Genomic DNA, 19,026 nt, shown 5'->3' with positions numbered 1-19,026 from the left:
GGATTTAAAAATTTTGGAGAGTTAACTCATTGACTTATTATACAAATACCCTAAAAAAATTAATATTTTAAAATGAGGTGGAAAAAAAATTTGAGGTGGCAAAACAGTGAGTTTTGAGATTGAATGACGAATGTTTAAACATTTGGAAGAAAATGCAACAGAAGGGCTTATGACATCTTTTCGATTGACTTAGGTAGAGATATATATATTAAAAAAAAAAAAACCGGTTGGAAAAAACAGGTAACCGAGGTGCTCGCTTCCGGTTACCAGTTTTGGGGGTTTAAAATACCCAATTATAACCGGGTACATATAATAATAATAAAAATAATAATAATATTTAAATTATATATATATATTGAATTTAGTATATTTATTATTATATGTTTATTATTATTTTTTTACTCTAGGGTTCACAAAATTCGTAAATCACTTCTCTAGCTCTCTTCTCTTCTTCATTTATTCTATGTAGATGAGATTTGTAATTGGACCGGTTGATATATCATATAATGTAGTCTATGTAAATGTAGTTTAATCTCATGTATTATGTAGTCATTTTAAGACTAATTATTATTATTATTATTATTTTTAAAATGGCACAAAATGGTTAAATTGAGCCCAAAAATTAGGCCTAATACCTAAAATAAGCCCAAAATACATAATAATAATAATAATAATTAAAAAAACTGGTTACCTGTCTAAGTAACTGGGTACCAACCAAAACCGGCCGGTTATTGTATAATCGGTTAACCAGGCACCCGGTTTCGGTTTTCAAAAATAAAAAATTGGGTACCCAATTCCGGTTGCCAATTTTGGCTAATAACCTAGAATCGAGACTAGGTTTTCACCCCTAGACTCAAGGACTTTAAAAAAAAAAAAGTCCATGATCTTTTTTATTTTCACGCGTTGACTCAATGATTTATTATAGACTTTTCCTATATTTATTCAAGTAATAAATTTGATTTTTTCTTTTTATTTATTAGGGATAAATGCAAAATTGGTCCCTGTGATTGGCTTAATTTACAAATCACTACATATGGTTTAAAAAATAATTCATAGGTCCATAAGGTAGGCAAAAATAACATTTTACTCCCTGAACTCATTTTCCGTTAAGTGACTTAACGGAAACTGTTACATTGTCACATCACACCTAATAAAAAAAAGATACGTGTTATTTTTTATTTATGCTTTTAAAAAAAATGACAAATAAGTTTTTCTACGTCATTTTGAGACTCCAGCACACACTTCACGTCAAATTAAATAAATCTAATTCCTCTATATCCCTTGTGCCGCTGTCTTCTTCATCTTTCCCAACAATTCTTGTCGTTGTCTTCATCTGCGTTTTCGATTAAGACTTACATCCATACATGAATATTCCTACAAGTACAAGCACCATCTTACACATGCACACTAATGGACAAAACATGCCCCACAAAAGAAAAAAACAATTGCATACCTTAAAAAAGAGATCACTTTTTAAAAGATACGGTTTGCTTTTTAAAGCCACAATCTTCCAACATTATTTAACACAAACTAGAAAACATTTGCCATAGAACAAAAACAAAAAAACCAGACACACAAATAGGGAGAGATTGTTTCCATAGAAGCACTGCAAAAAAACGCAGATGCCCAAATCTTAAATGGAGATGAAGACAACCGCAAGAATCGATGGAGAAGATTAAGCCGAATGCGGCACAGGAAATATAGAGAGATTAGATTTATTTAATTTGACGTGAAGTGTGTGTTGAAGCTTAAAAATGACGTGGAAAAGCTTATTTGTTATTTTTAAAAACATAAACAAAAAAGAATACGTGTCTTATTTTTATTGGATGTGATGTGACAATGTAACGATTTCTGTTAAGCCATTTAACGAAAAATGAGTTCAGTGAGTAAAATGTTATTTTGACCTACCCTAAGGACCAATAAATTATTTTTTAAATCACATGAAGTGATTTATAAATTAGGCCAACCGACCAATTTTACATTTATCCATAGTTATTATTTACCTTCTTACTAGCACCTACCCACCCACCCACCTTGGTTCTGTTCTCCCTTCTAGGCTCTTCTTTTCTGTAATTCACTCTCAAGAATATAGATCAAAAGCCTCATACGTAAAGAAGGGTTCTTTTGCTGCTTTCTCTTCCATTCAGATCAGCCATGGGAGGAGGCAATGGTCAGAAGGCCAAGATGGCACGTGAGAAGAACCTGGAGAAGCAAAAAGCCGCCGGCAAGGGTATTCTTCTATTTCTTCCTCTCTCGCTATTTCTCTCACTTTATTCGTGGGTTTCCTTCTTTCTTAAAGAAAAATAAAAAAAGCATAATTTTTTTTTTTCCTTTTTTTTCTTTAAAATCTTAGCCTCCTTTGATCTGTGCTGGGTTATCTTGATTTTCAACTGTTGCTTTGCAGGAAGCCAACTTGACTCTAACAAGAAGGCCATGACCATCCAGGTAGTCTCTTTGCATGTTTTGGGCTTCGATTTCTTATTCTTTTTCCCTATTCATCAAAAAAAAAAAAAAAATCTTAATTCTTTTTTCCTGGTATTTATTATTTTAGTTTTTTTTTTTTTTTCTTTGGATCTGTTATATTAGTTATGTGACTTGTGGGTACTTTGACTTAATCTACCAAAAAGCAAAGGTTTTAGCAATATTCATTTTTATTTACCCGATTATAATTGGAGGAAATAGAAATACTCGTTTGCATCTAGATCGAAGTGTTTATGTGTTTGTGTTCTATGATCTATGATCGTGTTTAGTCTTTTGGGTCGGTAAAATGTTGGTTCTTTTTAGATTGTAAATAAACGTGTGTGAGGCTCTGTACTGTTTATTTGCCAATGATGTTAGGGTGGGGGGGTTGAAAATTAGTTTGCTATGGTTTGGTATTGGTAAAATTAAATATATGAAAGACAATCTAAAGTTAATGGAATTTGTTTCTGCTGGAGGGTCTAAACGATCTCAACGGTTTCATTGCACTGTACTGTCTTTACACATTTTCTCTTCTATTTAATATGTAAGTTTGATAGTTTGTTTGCTAGTAATCACTCATCTTTAGGCTTTGATTGAGGAAATTTAGCCTTATCAACTTTACAAGTAAATGGTGTCTGTCTTCTTTGAGTCATTTAATCATCACTTTGGTGATGATTTTGATTTGGATATTCTTCAAGGATGATATTGTCATTCGATTTATTTGTATTTCGTCATGCTATTTGGCTTGTATGATAGTTCTTTTTTTTTTTCTTTTTTTTTTTTTAATATGATCAATCTTAGGAGATGCTATATGTGCTTTATTGTGTTTCATGAAAGATGTGATTTCAGTGTATTCTTTAATACTATAATTTTTGCTTGGGTACTTACTAGAGAGAAAGACTAAGGAGCCTTTTTGAATACCATGGAATAAGGTCGGATCCTTTTTCACACTATTTCCGTGTGACTTAGTCTCTTTTAAAACTAATTTCTTTACATATCTAAAATGGAAAGAGAAAAAAGTTTGATCCCTTTTATAGGAATCCCTTTGTCTAGGCTCAAGCATGGGTGAGGTTTCATCTTGCCAAAAGGCCAGAGGCATAGCTGAGAATCCAGGCAATATATGGCCTTTTAGCCTTTAGGCAATGATGATCGTAGCCTATGGTCTCCATTGGGCTGAGAGCCTCATGAACAGTGCATTGGACCCATTTCCACTGGCATGTTGTTATTATATCACAGGCAAGCTTTGCTATGCATGATGCAGTGTCAGCTGACATGGCACATATTTGATCCCATCATCTGGAGTTGTATAGCTTTAGTCTCGGTTACTGCTCACATGAAGGAACCTCTGTACATAAAAATAGATATAGCATATTTTGTGCTAATGGATCCATATGCCCCGCACTTGTGCACACACATCTGTTTGGGCTCACTCTCATTAGTAGTCTTAGGTCTGGTACCCAAATGTTGATCTTTAGGGGATTTTAGGTTAGGTGATGTTCAGGTGTGCAATATGACAAATTTAATAGAATTGGTAAACGCACCCCCCTCCCCAGCAAAAAAAAAAAAAACCTTTTCCCCATCCGTCTGTGTATGTGTGTGTGATGCAACATGATGTGCTTGTTTAACGGCAAGCTTATGAAATAGAACCTAGACCTAGACAAGAAGAAGCATTTGAACAATAAATTGAAATGGGGTTATTGAATTATGCAATATGAAATGTGGATGTTAATTGTGTTCAGTAAAACATAAAATTTGTTGAAGGTGCACTTGCATGTCAGTGCTGCAAATGAGTCTGATCTCAGATACTACCTGTCAATCCTTAATAAACGTGAAGGTGATAGTGTCGTATCTATATGAGTAGGGGGAAATGTAGGATTTTGAATCTTCATTCCTAATTTCACCTTTTGTTTCAAGTTTTGGAACTGCATTGGCATATGAGCTATCTGGGACTCATTTTTTGTTGCACATGACGACCATATTCTTTCATACAGAATTTCTGTAGTTTGAGGTTTGAGTTTCGGATTTCGGCATTCTTGAGTTCTTGTTGGATCCTTTGTCATTGTAGTTATTTTATATTCAAAAATTGAAATATGTTAGAGACAATTCATATCTTAACCTATGCACAAAGTTTGTGACTTGATTTTTGTTGCTGTCATCACCGGTGGTGTTGCCATGGGCGGATCGTGTGTACTACTAAATGCAGTGCAAGGTTTGCATGCAGACATTCATATGTACCACATCAGAGGTGAAGTGCAGGGAACACGCGGAAGCAAAGCACCCAAAGGCTGATCTTTTTACTTGTTTCCCACATCTTAAAAAATGACAATTAAACTGCAGATTCAGACTGTTTGTTGAATATTATCACTATTATGTATTTTGCTGCTCTGTGACCAACTTCTTCATTGAAGAAGCTAATATGTTCCAGATGACTTTGGCAATAAATTCTGCTAAGAAAATGATATTTAGCATCTGACTTTATGATTGAAGGCTGAAGCAAATTGTTGGTATTGTCAAGAAGTTTCCTTCAGATTTCTTAATGGTCTGAGTTATTTGATATATCTGATTCTCAGCAATAATGTTATACTAAATGATCCATAAGTTCTTGGCGTGATATCAAAATATCACTCAGAAAAATGACGGGAGAAGAAAAAAGTTTACAAATTCGAATTTGAGCAAGATCAAAATACGTGAATCACCCCAAAACCAGTAAAAGCTCCTCCTCCTTCCCTCTTCTTTTCCCTCCCTTTCTCCTCATTTTCTTTCCCTTTCTGTTCTTTTCTTTCCTTTTCTTTTTATCTCCAACTTGAAAGTCAAATACACCGTGCCTTCATTCTCTGCCACCCCTTTGTGCACGTCTAACGCTGCCATGGTGCACATGTGCTGCATGTGCCGCCACTATCACTAATATTTGGCTCATGCGTTTTTCTCAGTAGATCTCCATAGATGATACTGTCTTTTTGTCTTTGGAGTATGTCTGCCAAGCCTACTTCCTCGGGTACCTTCCTCACCGGACATTGCGGTGAAGCTACTCTTTGACGGCTTCTGGTTTGCCGGTACCTGTGCTCGTCTTTTGTGGTTGTCAACAGTGACAGAACTACATAAGGACCCACAATGGTCATGGCCCCTTCCTTCCTCCGAAAACTACTATAGTTATAGTTAATGTGCCAAAAAAATTATGTTTGGCCCCTGGCACAAAATTAACTTAAGTCTTTAGCCCCATAAATAACTAAAAAAAATGAAGTATCCATATGATCAGTTTTCTATTTCTCAGCTCAAAGATCGTCATATAGTTTTTCTCAATCTAAATGATCTAAGGGTTTGTTTTTTTGGTGAGGTTGCAATTTTCCAGATAAAGCATGATTATGTTGACGATATGTTTATATTTTGTTAACAATGACTAGATACTAATTTTATTTTCTATTCATTAATTTAATCTTAAATCTTAATATATTTTTAATTAATGTTTTGGCCCTCCTCGATAAAAGTTTATGGTTTCGTCCCTGATTATCAAGTTTGCTTATTGCTGCAGTAGGTGTTGATTTATACAAATTTACCACTGGATTGCCTCTACAAATCTCATTTTAGACTGTCTCTTTCTTGGCTAGTGGGCCAAGCCATTTATTTGGCCAATTTTTTTGAGTAGATTTTATGTTTTCGTTGAAGCATGTCAAATATTCAAATTATTTTTATTAATTGTCTACGTGGAATTTATCATGACTAGTTTATCACTAAATAATTAAATTTATAGATCGATTATTTTTTTGTTATTTTAATTAGTTAGTAATTGACATGCATACGCTCATGAGTTATGCATATTTGTAAGATGGATGTTTGATTGTTTGTCGATATGTTTTGATATATGTTTTGTTTTTGTCTTAAAAAGTGTTCTCATGTGATATACATGTGAAAAATATTTTTATTTTTTTATAAATTTTTTGTGTTCGAATTATTTGTTTTGAGAAATATTTAACAAACTGAGAGCCATTGCACGCCAAGCATTTTTCTTATTATAAATGATTATATGAAGAACTTGTGGGGATAAATCCTTTTTCTATCGTTGAATTAAAAAAAGAAAAATTCAAAGAAAGAAAGAAATGGGTTGCCTCCAAGTCCAATCTAATTATGGTCGCCGCCAATGTTGAGGTCAAACTTTGAATATTCTTCACAAAAGATTTCCATATTACAATTAACTAATACATGTGATGTGGATTCTTGCACTTTACCTAAAATGCCCCCCCACTCCCACGCTGCCTTTCTTTGACAATTACTACAAATAATTTTGCACACATCTTTCTTCATCACTTTCATCTTTCTTCCTCTTGTGCTTAGTGGAATCAAAATCATGTGGAATTCACCCCAATTTTGCCTACAAATTTGTGTTAATAGAATTAATGGCTTATTCTCGCTAACAATATCACCTTATAATCAAAAGTATATATATACAAAGCGAAATGTTACAGTGTTTAATTAAACAGGTGGCACAACATATCTCACATAACTCTTTTAATAAACAAATCATGTTGAGTTGACACAAATACAATCTATTTTGACATTGCAGATAAAGCAGTGTCATATGAATTTGATCTCTTAAATACTCGTGTCCAACTAAATCCATCTTTTTTCATCTAGCCCCTTTTATACCAAACTTTAACTTTCTATTATTAAGAAGGAGAAACTTTAATTTAGCCTCTGAACTTTCACACGATTTAATAAACTCTCCCAAAACTTTTAAATCTTTCAATTTTGACCCCTGAACTTTCAATTGCTCTCAATGTGGACCCTTCTATCAGTTTTAGCCGTTAAAAATATCAAAAAAGATCCGAATATCCCTGATTTTAAAAAATAAAAAATAAAAAAAGTTTTGGAATTAAGGGTAAAGTTGAAATTTTATACAAAAATCAAGGGTATAAACGTCATGTAATGTTTAAAATCTGACGGATGGGTTTACATTTAGAGCAATTGAAAGTTCAGAGATCCAAAGTGAGAGATTTAAAAGTTTGAGAAGTTTATCAAATCGCATGAAAGTTTAAAGGGCTAAACTAAAATTTTTTATTTATTTTATTTTATAAAATTTGTGAGCAATTCTAAGAAATAATTCAATCCGCTAAAAAAAAAAAGGCCTTAAAAGAACAAAAGAATTGTTGGAATCCCCTTTTCCCTCTCTTTTATTGGTCATATTTATTAAAAAAAGGTTGAAGAAAAAAGAAATCATTGCGGTTGGTAAAATGCACTCATTTCCAAAGAACTTTCCCATGAAAGAGTAGTCCTAACAACAAGCAAAAGGTTTCCAGTTTCCAGTTTGCAGTCCAGCGGTTCCCCAAAAAAAGTCGTAGCAGTTTTCCGCATGTGGGCCGGGGTAGCCCACGCCCACGCCAACGCGGCAGCGTGCTACTCACTCACGACCGACGCGTGACTTTCGCCTCCACTTCTTCCTATTGGCCTGCACTGCACCCTCTGAAACACAAACATCATATGCATTTGACTTGACTCCCCACAAACACAAATCTTTCTTCACTTCACAAACACAAACAAAAACAAGAACACATATTTTGTTTCTTCACAAGCATTCCCACAAACACATAACCCTCTCTCTTTCTGTGTCTGAAATGGCTCCTCTTCCCCTTTTCTCTCTCCTTTTTACCTTTCTTCTCTCTCTCACGCCCACCTTCTCAACCAACTCTGAAGGTGCTTTTAATCCCCTTTTAACACTTTTTTCTTCCTTTTTAGGGTTTTAAGCTTCCTTCTTGATTCCTGTTTGGTTGCTTGGAAACCCCAGGAAAAAAATAGAAGAAAAATCCTTTGAAATCTTCAGCTGGGTTTCCCAGTTGAAATCTATGCTGAGCTTCAAATTTCAATTTTTCTATTATTTTTTCTTGGGTTGTGTTTCATAGTTTGATTTTTATTAACCCTTTCTGTTGCTTTTGGTTCAGGAAATGCTTTGCATGCTTTGAGAAGCAGGCTTTCTGACCCCACCAACGTGTTGCAGAGCTGGGACCCAACGCTGGTTAATCCCTGCACCTGGTTTCATGTCACCTGTGACTCCAACAATCATGTGATTCGCCTGTAAGATTCCCTCTTTTTAACTTAATATTGAGTTCTACAAATTATTTATTTACATGTTTTTGGGGGTCTTTATTTCTTTTCTTGTGATTTTTCTTAATTTAATGTTTTGTGCTTCATGCCTGCAATTAATTTCGTTTGCTTTGAATTTCAGGGATTTGGGCAATTCTAATATCTCTGGGAGTTTAGGTTCTGAACTTGGCGAGCTCAAGCATCTGCAGTACTTGTATTGCTCTTTAATTTCTCTCATAGTTTACACAATTTGTTTTAAATTTTCCGTTTCTGCTGTGTTTGGTCACTGAGAAAAACTAAGAAAAACAGAAGAAATTCATTTTTTTTTTAGAAATTCTGGTTCCAACTTCACTGATTAGTTTAAGATTGTTGGAATCAGATTAGCAAAAAGAACATATTTAGAATATCATACCAATTTTTCCTTGGCTTAATATAATTATGAAGTGATTGACTAATTGGGTGTGAAATTCTTTAATGGGTTGCAGGGAGCTTTATAGGAATGACATAACAGGGAAAATCCCAAAAGAGCTGGGTAATTTGAAAAACCTTGTTAGCATGGATTTGTATGAAAACAGATTTGAAGGAGAAATCCCAAAATCTTTGGCCAAATTGAAGTCAATCAGATTTCTGTAAGTATTATTAGTATCTTCTCATTGACTAGATGGAAGATTTTGAACTTCCCCAATTTACATTTGGTGTGGAATTTTGCATTTGATGTGGTCCAATCTATGATGCAGACGGCTAAACAACAACAAGCTAACAGGATCAATCCCAAGGGAACTCACCCGCCTTTCTAACCTCAAAGTTTTGTAAGTTTGATTCTGGAGAAAGATTGAAGAAAATAGTTTATTTTCATTCTTGAAGATTTGTTTCTGATTGTATTGTAAACTTGCAGTGATGTCTCGAACAATGACCTCTGTGGAACAATTCCGGTCGACGGTCCTTTCGCGACCTTCCCAATGGAAAGGTACCTGCCATCACTCCCTTTCTTTGGCCCTGTCAGTTATATTTACCAAATTTGGAACCAATTATAGACTTTGCAAAAGAAATTTGAAAATTTTATGCATCCCAACAATCTCTACTTTCTTTTGCTGTCATTTGAAGTTTTACCAGTTTTACTCAACAGAAGATCATGCAAGAAATATTACTGGCAAAAGCATGTCATAGTCCAGAATCTAAAGTTGGATACACATTAATCTTCTGTGAATGATTCTTTTAACTGTGTTTGCCTCCTGGTATTGTTACAGTTTTGAGCACAACAGACTCAGCGGCCCGGAGCTGCAAGGACTGGTGCCGTATGACTTCGGATGCTGAAGCAAGCTAGCACTCGCGATCCTCTGAAGAACGTAATTCTAGAACTTTATTGTATTATGAAGTAGCTGCATACAATGCTTTACTATATCATGTATTTGAGAACGGCACACAGTTAATGTGTTGGTTGAAGAGTAATGAAAGCAAGCAAATAAGATGATTGTGCAATTGAAAGACTCAACAGAAACACAAGGAACAATCTTCTTCTGAGGCATTAGAAAATAAACATGATTTTCTCAGGCATGGGTCTTTGGTTTCTAACATAGATGAAAAGAGCAATGATTAAGAGCTTGTTTGAGATTGTATTTGAAAAATAAAGTTTTTAAGTCAAAAAATGATTTTTGGCAAAAGCTTCATTTTTAAGCTTTTGCTAAAAGTGTGTTTTTTTATCATTTTTAGGTTTTTTGGATCCTTAAAAGCACTTTTAATTTTTTTACTAAATAAGTATATGTATTTTTTTTAAATAGACTTTTTGAGTGTTAAAAGTACTTTTATACCCTTCAAACGTAATTTCAAACAAGCCTTAGCTATTTTTGTAGCTATGATCAAGCAGGTTTTGATGAAGAAACTGAAATTAGTGGCAGCTAGGTTGCCTTTTTTCTTGTGATTCTTTACTGTCTTTGATCCTTTTTGCTGAAGTAGGAATGGAGATGTGGCTTGCCTGAGCACCTAATGATGTGCCCAATCCTCTATTATGCTTCTGAGCCATAAAGTTGCCATTTTGCTAAAACACCATCTAACCCAATTGCTGCCAGAGCAGCAATATTTGCTTTTGTGCGTTCCAGATCATCTTCCACCCTTATAGCCCATTATAGCCATGTCAAAACAACACTAATAGCTAGTATAATTTATTCTAACTAGATTCCTTAACAGTTCTTTCAGAAATTGGATTGCCTCTATATATTTCTGACCAGATTGAAACTAACGTGCTTCCTTGATAAGCATCAACATAAATAAACGTAAGATATGTCTCTCTCTCTCTCTCTCTCTCTCTCTCTATATATATATATATATATATATATATATATATGAATTAAAATGAGCTGGTTGGATCATAATGCCCATATTTTTCTCACTTCTATGAATTTGCAAAGCTTTACTTCTTCAGTCTGTTCCTTCTCCCAATCCTCATCGAGTTTCAAATTCATCACTGAGATCTGATGCTGAATATCTGGAGTAACAACAGTCTGGTGCTTTGTCTTTTCAAAATCAATCCTCTACAGAAGATGGAGTGAGAATCAAGTAAGAAACATCATACTTCCTATCAATCCCTGCATTCTTGCCTCCACTGCCTGAAGATTCAATTTCAAAGAAACTCAGCAGACATGACAGCTTGAGGAGCAACAAACTATAAAAGCTAAGAGTCACACCAATGACAAGAAACACTCCACGTCTTTGCTTACTCTTTCAAGTCCACATTTGGAAACTGTCAGACAGTAAAAACAAACTCTTTCTTCTCAAAATTCAAGAGTTATCTCGAGGAGAGAATAGCAAGGTTTTTACTGATTCGTGCCAATTTTTTTCTGCAGAAGAGGCAACTTCTGCAAAATCAGCTTATTCTCTTCTTTTAATTGTGCAACCTTTCTTGGTGTTTTTACGCCTTGACTTTCCACCTTGCTATGAGAAAACTGCTGCTTTTCCTCTTCCTGATTGAAATCAGCTTGATTTAGCTAATGGCTATTGAACTTCCTGGAACAAAGATTGATTTCTTGTAAATAAACAGCTAGAAACTGAAGTTACATAATCACATATAAAACTGGACTTTAAGTAAGGTGTACATAAGAGAAAAATATAGAAGAATGATTACTAAAGGAGAAAATACATTTGCATACAAATCTTTCGGAATGCTTCATAAGTAAAAAGATTCTCCGAAAAATAAATAATAGATAAATAGAGTTTCTTGGTGTCATTCTCTTTCTTGTCAGAAAAAAGGAAACATTCATCGCCCCCATGAGTATCTTTATAGACCACACATTCTATGTAAGTTACTCATCCTTCCAATGTGGGACTGAAGCATTAAAAATTTACAATCAGTCCTAGCCATTCTGATAGACACGAACCAAGTAGCAAATGAATTAAGCCCTATTGATTCGACCAACTCCTCTAAACCAATGATGCTCATAAGTCGTAATCGTACCAGTATTTCACAACGATAAACGGCTTAGCAACATCGATTGCAATAACTAAACAAAGTATATATTCAAAAATCACAAATTCTTTTGCATGTATAATGAATTTAACAATGCAACATTCAAAAATATCAGAGGGTTGTGGAACTACGAATTGTGCAAATGAACAAGGTCATGGAAATTATCGACCTTGGTTTCTTGGAGTTGGAGGAGTTACTTGATTTGAAATTTTGAATGCTTCAATCACAGAAAATTAGGGCAAAAGAAGGTTCATGGGACAAAGAGTTTTTTCTGAATTGCGCCCCTGAAATTCAAAATGCGTTGTGGCCCCAACTAGATGACGAATGGGATTGTGGCTATCACAGTAAAGTGCGTAAGGGAGTGGGTAGCGCGTGAGGAAATCAAAGGTCTCTTCTCTGATTTATTTATTTTATGATGGGTTACATGGGTTATTTTTATGTGGAATTAAAATCATACGAGCTACGTTCAGGCGATGGGAATCAGAATATCAAGTTGACTGAATGGGGAAGGGTGAGTTTAAGTACGGTTATCATGGGAGTCACAAGATTGGTATGGTTACTCAAGATGATGAATGAGTTGGTGCTGGAAGCAATGGGGAAAGATGCATGCAGAGATCATCGAATGGGCGATTCAGTCATGTTTTTGCAGAAAAGGATGAACAAGTATGGGAAATTCATGGAGATAACTAAATATGGATGTGGAGGGAGACTCAGTTTCGTTGTAATACCGGAGGGGTGCAAAGGTCAGGGTTGGAAGCATTATATCTCACAAATGGGGCGGCTTTTGAAGCATCTGAATCACGTGAGGGATGCAAATGTGACGAAGATTGTTACGCTAGTACAGACAGGAGTAGTGGTTCTTGGGCGGACGTTTCCCAATGTGGTGGAAGGGAAGAAACCGTTAGTCCAGAGGAGTGGGGTGCATAAGGTGAAGCCACCAATGAAGGTACAACCTGGGGGATCGTATGTAAAGGAGGTGGTAGGTTCGCTAGATTTCATGGCCGACGATGGAACCAAAGCAGCCGGTGAGGGGACTTCAAAACTTGCTATGGAAGGTGCACAGTCCACGGCGATCATGTCCGGGGATCATGCCATGCAACAAATGAAGATTCTGGAGCCTCAATCTAAGGAAGATTTTATGCGTGGTTTAAAGGAGATTTTTATTTCCTTTCAAAAGGAAATAGCCAGCTATTTGTATAAGTTGGAGATGGGCTAGGGGAATAAGGGGAAGGAGGATGGGCCAGGCCACTTTCAGCCCAATCAAATGATGGACCTAGTTGATCGTGTGGATTTTATAAGTGAGAAGGGTGGGGCTATAAGTCAAGTGGGCCCAGTAAAGAAGCATGATACAATTCTTCGGATCCAGGAGGGGTCTAGTGATAGTGGGCCTTCTTACAGGTAGTCAATCAAATATTACAAGAAAACATATTATCGAAGGAAGCTCGAGACAGGGGCAAGATGGCGAGTGAAGCAGAGGGTGCAACTTGACCAACTGGTGACTGAGAAATCACTGGAGACCAACCGGAGCAGTGAGCTGGGGATTTTCCCAAGGGCAGATAGATTGATTGAGCCAATCAAAGCCGCACATGCCATGGGAAACGACAATAGGAAAGTTCTGGTGAATACAGAGCGGGTGCGCCTTGGCCAACCGGTGACTGATAAATCACAAGAGACCAACCAGAGAAGTGTGCCGAAGATTTTCCCAGGGGCAGATAGATCGATTGAGCAAGACAAAGCTGCACATGCCATGGGAAACGACGATAGGGAAGTTTCGATGGGTACAGAGCGGGTACGTCTTGGCCAGTCAGGGACTGAGAAATCACCGAAGGCCAATCGGAGCTGTGCACCAGAGTTTTTCCCAGGGGCAAACAAATCAACTAAGCTAGACAAAGCCGCACATGCCATGGGAAACGACGATAGGGAAGTTTCGATGAGTACTAACCTTCTGGTAGGTAGCTCGGAGGTGGCTTTGGTGACAAATATGGGTGGGTTCAGCATAGAAGGGGTCGAAACAGAGCAAGAAAAAGCTGCACAGGTCGGAGAAGTGGTTCTGACTAGGTTGGTCATAGAAGATTCAGTCAAAGCCGTACAGGCCACTGGGAAAACGCAGAAGCACAAGAATGGAGATCCGTGGACTATAGAGATCGCTAATGGTAGATCGGAGATGGAGGAAAAGTTAGGATTAGGCCGAATAGAGACAGAGTTGGACGACAAGCAGTTTGGGCAAGAAATTGCGAGGAAGGTTGCGCAGGGGAGCAATGCACCAAACTGGGCACTGACGGCAATTGGGGTAGGGGTTGTTCTGTGATGCAACCAGGCAGTGAGGATAAGAGGGAAAAGCTGACAAGGGTAGCTCTGGAGCCTACAAGACGTTGGTGGACCCCAATGGACAGTGAGCCAATTTTTTTTTATCACGGTCAGTGTTTTTCGCTAAAGGGGAAAACATCCGGCAAGATGATGAAATGGATGCAAACAGGGGGAGCTTTTGTGTGACAAGGCAGCAAACAGATGATGTGTGTGTCCCTAGTATGAAATTAATACATTTTGAAGATGCAAAAGTGGTGGATTGTGAGCCTTTGGTAGTACAAATGGGGGACATGATGAGGGGCGAGGAGTTGAATAAGAAAAAGGCTTGTGAATGGGTCATGGAAAGAGTGAAAGGTTTTTGCCATGTTGTCGGATTGTCACTTGAAGGGCATGAGGAAGAGATGATGGCGATGTTTAAAGCTATTGAAGTTGATCGAAAGAACAAAACAAGTCCTCATGTGGTTGACATAGTAGTGGAACCTACAACAACAAGTTCCAAAGGTAAATGAGAGTTACAACGTTTGTTATATTCTATTAATTATGATAAAAAGAAAGGAATTGCAACCAAGGTCAATGGAAAAGGGCGGGGCTCAACAGTGGTTTAATGAAGCCGAAAATTTTATCTTGGAATGTAAGGGGGTTGAACTTGGAAGAAAAATGAATGAAGATTAAGGGTCTCATAGGGGAATGGAAAGCAGATATTGCGTGCTTACAAGAGACTAAATTGCAACATGTAATTAGGGAGATAGCCAGGAGCATGTGGGGTTGTGCACATATGGATTGGTGCTATTTAGGGTCTCAAGGAGCTTCCAAAGGTATTTTGCTTATGTGGGATAAAAGGGTGGTGAAAAAGTTGGAGGTTTGTGTGGGGGGTTATATCATTGCATGTTCTTTTCAAAGTGTTAGTGATAACTTCGAATGGGCTTTCGCAGGTGTGTATAGTCCCAATGATGATAATGATTGGCAACTATTGTGAGATGAATTGGTGGGCATCATGAGTTTGTGGGAAGTGTCTTAGTGCATTGGTGGAGACTTTAACGCCATTAGATATCCAAATGAAACAGTAGGTGCTGCTAGGTCTTCTAGTCTTATGGGGGAATTCTCTAGCTTCATTTTTTATCAAGGCCTAATGGACATCCCTTTGGTGGGTGGACAATATACTTGGTCAAATAATCATTGCTGGTCTAGGCTTGACATATTTCTTTTATCTCCTAGATAGGAAGAAAGATTTCCTGATGTGGTTCAGAGACAACTACCTTGTCTATTGTCGGATCACTCTCCTATTTTGCTTGACTGTGAAGAAAGGAAGAGAAGATGAGGATACTTCAAGTTTGAGAATATGTTGTCGAAATTTGAGGGGTTTGTGGATCAGGTGAAAACCTGGTGGCAATTGTATTAATTTAATAGGAGTCCCAGCTATGTGCTATCATACAAATTGAAAGCTTTGAAAGGTGACTTGCGACGATGGAATAATGAAGTTTTTAGGCATGTCGGTAAACGGAAGAAGGTGTTATTGGATGGTATAAGGGAGCTTGACATCTGTGAGGAAGGTCGAGGGTTGAACGAGGAGGAAAGGAGGCGCAAAGATGAGTTATCTTCGGAGTTGGAGAGATTGTTATTGTGTGAGGAGATAAGTAGGCGTCAAAAATCTCGGGCTCTATGGTTAAGGGAGGGAGACAAGAATACCAAATTCTTTCACAGAGTGGCAAAATCAAACAAGAGAAACAATGTCATTGAGTCTTTAATTATCGATGGGTCTTTGTCGTCGGAAGCCGCTGATATCAAGGCGCACATTGTTCAGTTCTATACACAATTGTTCACTGAAAGTTGTAGTCAGAGGCCTATACCAGATGGTTTATCGTTTCAATCTATTGGAAGTAAGGAAGGTTTGTGGTTAGAAAGGAATTTTGAAGAAAGTGAGGTGCTAGAGGTGGTAAAGGAGTTATAAGGAGACAAATCCTAGGCCCCAATGGTTTCTCATTGGGTTTTGTGCAAACATGTTGGGAAGTAATTAAAGAATATGTAATGGCTATTTTCAGAGATTTCCACAACAATGGGAGGTTTCAAAAAAGTCTTAATGCAACATTTATAACACTTATTCCAAAAAAAGCAGGGGCGGAGGAGTTAGGACTTTCGACCTATTCGTTTGGTGGGCATTGTGTATAAATTGATTTCCAAAGTGCTAGCAAATCAACTGAAAAATGTGTTAGAGAAGATAATATCAAAGTCTCAAAATGCGTATATCAAGGGGAGACAGATTCTAGATTCGGTTCTGATAGCTAATGAATATATTGATGGCCGGCTTAGATCTAGTGAACCCGGTTTGTTATGCAAATTGGACTTAGAGATGGCGTATGATCAAGTGAATTGGGAGTTTTTGCTATTCATATTGCAATGAAGTGGGTTTGGGGAGAAATCGAAGAATTGGATAGCGTTCTATATTTTCACAGTTCAATATTCAGTTTTGATTAATGGAGGGGAAAATTACACTTTACCCCCCCAAAGTTTGGGGTCATTTTCAATTCGACCTCTTATGTTTCAATTTTTTCAATCCACCCCCCAAACTTGCCAAACTTTTGCAATTCGGCCATTCCGTTAGTTAAAGTTGCTTTGACTGACGGAACAGTGATCACGTGCGATGCACATGATCACTTCTAGCCTGTTTCTACCCAAAATGCCCCCCCTGAGGCACTTCTCGAGAAAATCTCGTATCGGTGAAGATGCTTGTAAAAATGGAGGTGTTCCTAGCGGCCAAGGAAGTCACGTGGATGGGTTTGGTAGAACTGCATGTGAAGTAGATGGCCTAATTCTTGGTGGTGGTGAAGAAATTCAAAATGCGTATGGTGAGGGTCTTGATGATGGTAAAGCTGTTCAGCTTTGGAACAGTGGAAATGGTTATCCGAACAGTAACGGTCAAGGAATTCAGGCGGGTGGTTCAATCGAGAGTGCTTTTAAAAATGATGGTCTAGGTTTTGATAGTGAAGGATTTCAAGACTTCTTTAGTAAAGTTAATGATCAAAACTGTAATACCCCGAAATTTATACCTAGAATAAAGGTGATCTTAATATCAAGGATAAGAAGGATTTGCAATTTTATTAAGAGTTAGGTGAATAGACTTAATGTGAAAGATGATGGAAAATTGCTAGTTATAATTTTAGTGGGTTATTGAAAGAAAAGTCACATTGTTTTGGACTCCGAAAATTCAATGAGTGACCTTAAATAAAACTGTTTTAATTTCTTATAGAATGATGAGAAATGAAGATTTTAAAAGTGATTTCATGATTTTTGGATGCCTGTAGAAGGAGTTATGATTTTTAGAAGATGCAAGTATCAAAACAGGAATTTCAGTCAAACAGAGGCACCGAATTTCGTGGGACTTTTGAGGTACCAAAAAGTTATGGGTTACTATGATTTTTGGATATGTTGTGCATCTTTGAATGAGAAAAATTTCAAGCCAAAGTTTGTGTCATTTGGAGTTAAATTGAAAGAGTTATGATTTTTTCAAATTTAATAGGTCAAGCTGCAGAATAGTTGAAATACCTGTGATTTGGGAAATTAATTGGATGGGTTAATAATATCTGTAAGCCACGATTTTTTTGGTGTATGTTAGTCAAAAGGTTTAGGTTTATTGAGGATTAATTGTAGATTTTTTATGATCAGTTTTAATGTAAATGCTTGAGGAGTTTGTTTGACAAGTCATCAAAGCTCAAGATGACACATGCCTTACATGATAAGTTGCATGGAGACCAACTTTAGTTACTTTGTTGACACCTATAGCTACAGGTGTTATACAGCATGTCTGTATCGTTTCCTTGGCTGACACTTAAAAGTAACATGTGCTTCTATGGCTTTCTTGGTGGACACTTGGTGGACACTTGTCTTGTGGTTAAGAAGGAATTGGATGCATGTGGGACAAACATGTGGCAAGCTCTCAAGGGAAAATGTCCCACATACGGTGGGTATTTAAGGAGAGCAAACCCTCTCAATTGCTCACAGCTCAAGTGAGCGTGAGATGAGGGAGAGAACCGGAAGAAGAGAAGAAAGAAAGAGGAAGAAAAGAAAGGAAAGAGAGGAGAAAGAGAAAAGAAAAGAGAGGAAAGAGAGAAGAAAGAAAGAGGAAGAAGAGAAAGAAAGAGGAGGAAGAAGGAAAATAAATAAATAAATAAAAAATTATATGAGAATTCTCTAAGGTAATATTTTCATATCTTTTATAGTATTTTTAGTATGTAGCTAAATTCTTAATATTAAGTTGATGCTTATTGGGTTTAGATGCTAGTACGTCTTATGATAATTAGAGTAATTGTTGTAAATGTTTCTAAGCTTTTGATATTGGGAGTAAGTTACTAAATTAAATGACTTAGGAAGATAGCGATATTATGGCTAGATAGACTTCTTAAGCTGTTAATTGTAGTCGGATGATTTTAAAGTAATAAGAATGTTATAACCTTGGTATTTTAGTGTAAAACAATTGGTTAAATTAAGGCCTTAGTGGAGTTGATTATTAGAATTCTATGTGAGGGATATAAATCAAGCATGGTAGGGTTGATGTCACTATAATGTTTTTGGCTAAGGATAGACGATGGTAGGATAAAGATTAGAGTTAAGATCCTTAACATCTAAAGTGATGCATGATTGAGACTTGAAAACGAATTAATGACTAAGGTAATTTTTACCTCCGTTGTAGGAATTGTGAGTTGGATGCAGATTCAAAATAAGGGCATGCAATG

The 19,026-nt window shown here is 36.7% G+C and overlaps 2 protein-coding genes across 2 annotated transcripts; both read left to right on the top strand.

The window, feature by feature from the left end:
* Positions 1 to 2,039: 2,039 nt before the first annotated feature.
* Positions 2,040 to 4,938, top strand: LOC132177472 (uncharacterized protein At2g23090). Its single transcript, XM_059589809.1, has 3 exons — positions 2,040 to 2,230; positions 2,405 to 2,445; positions 4,664 to 4,938. Exons 1-3 carry the CDS (start codon positions 2,155 to 2,157, stop codon positions 4,781 to 4,783), a joined length of 237 nt encoding a protein of 78 aa, XP_059445792.1. The 5' UTR covers positions 2,040 to 2,154; the 3' UTR covers positions 4,784 to 4,938.
* Positions 4,939 to 7,781: 2,843 nt separating this feature from the next.
* LOC132178597 (leucine-rich repeat protein 2-like) lies at positions 7,782 to 10,011 on the top strand. Its single transcript, XM_059591054.1, has 7 exons — positions 7,782 to 8,145; positions 8,391 to 8,523; positions 8,675 to 8,746; positions 9,018 to 9,161; positions 9,270 to 9,341; positions 9,428 to 9,499; positions 9,780 to 10,011. The coding sequence occupies exons 1-7, from the start codon at positions 8,067 to 8,069 to the stop codon at positions 9,844 to 9,846; spliced, it is 639 nt and encodes a 212-aa protein (XP_059447037.1). The 5' UTR covers positions 7,782 to 8,066; the 3' UTR covers positions 9,847 to 10,011.
* The last annotated feature ends 9,015 nt before the right edge of the window (positions 10,012 to 19,026 follow it).

Source organism: Corylus avellana, chromosome ca4, assembly GCF_901000735.1.
Source record: "Corylus avellana chromosome ca4, CavTom2PMs-1.0".
Lineage (NCBI taxonomy): Eukaryota > Viridiplantae > Streptophyta > Magnoliopsida > Fagales > Betulaceae > Corylus > Corylus avellana.
Note: the sequence above shows the minus strand (reverse complement) of the source record. Positions and strands in the feature narration are given on the sequence as shown.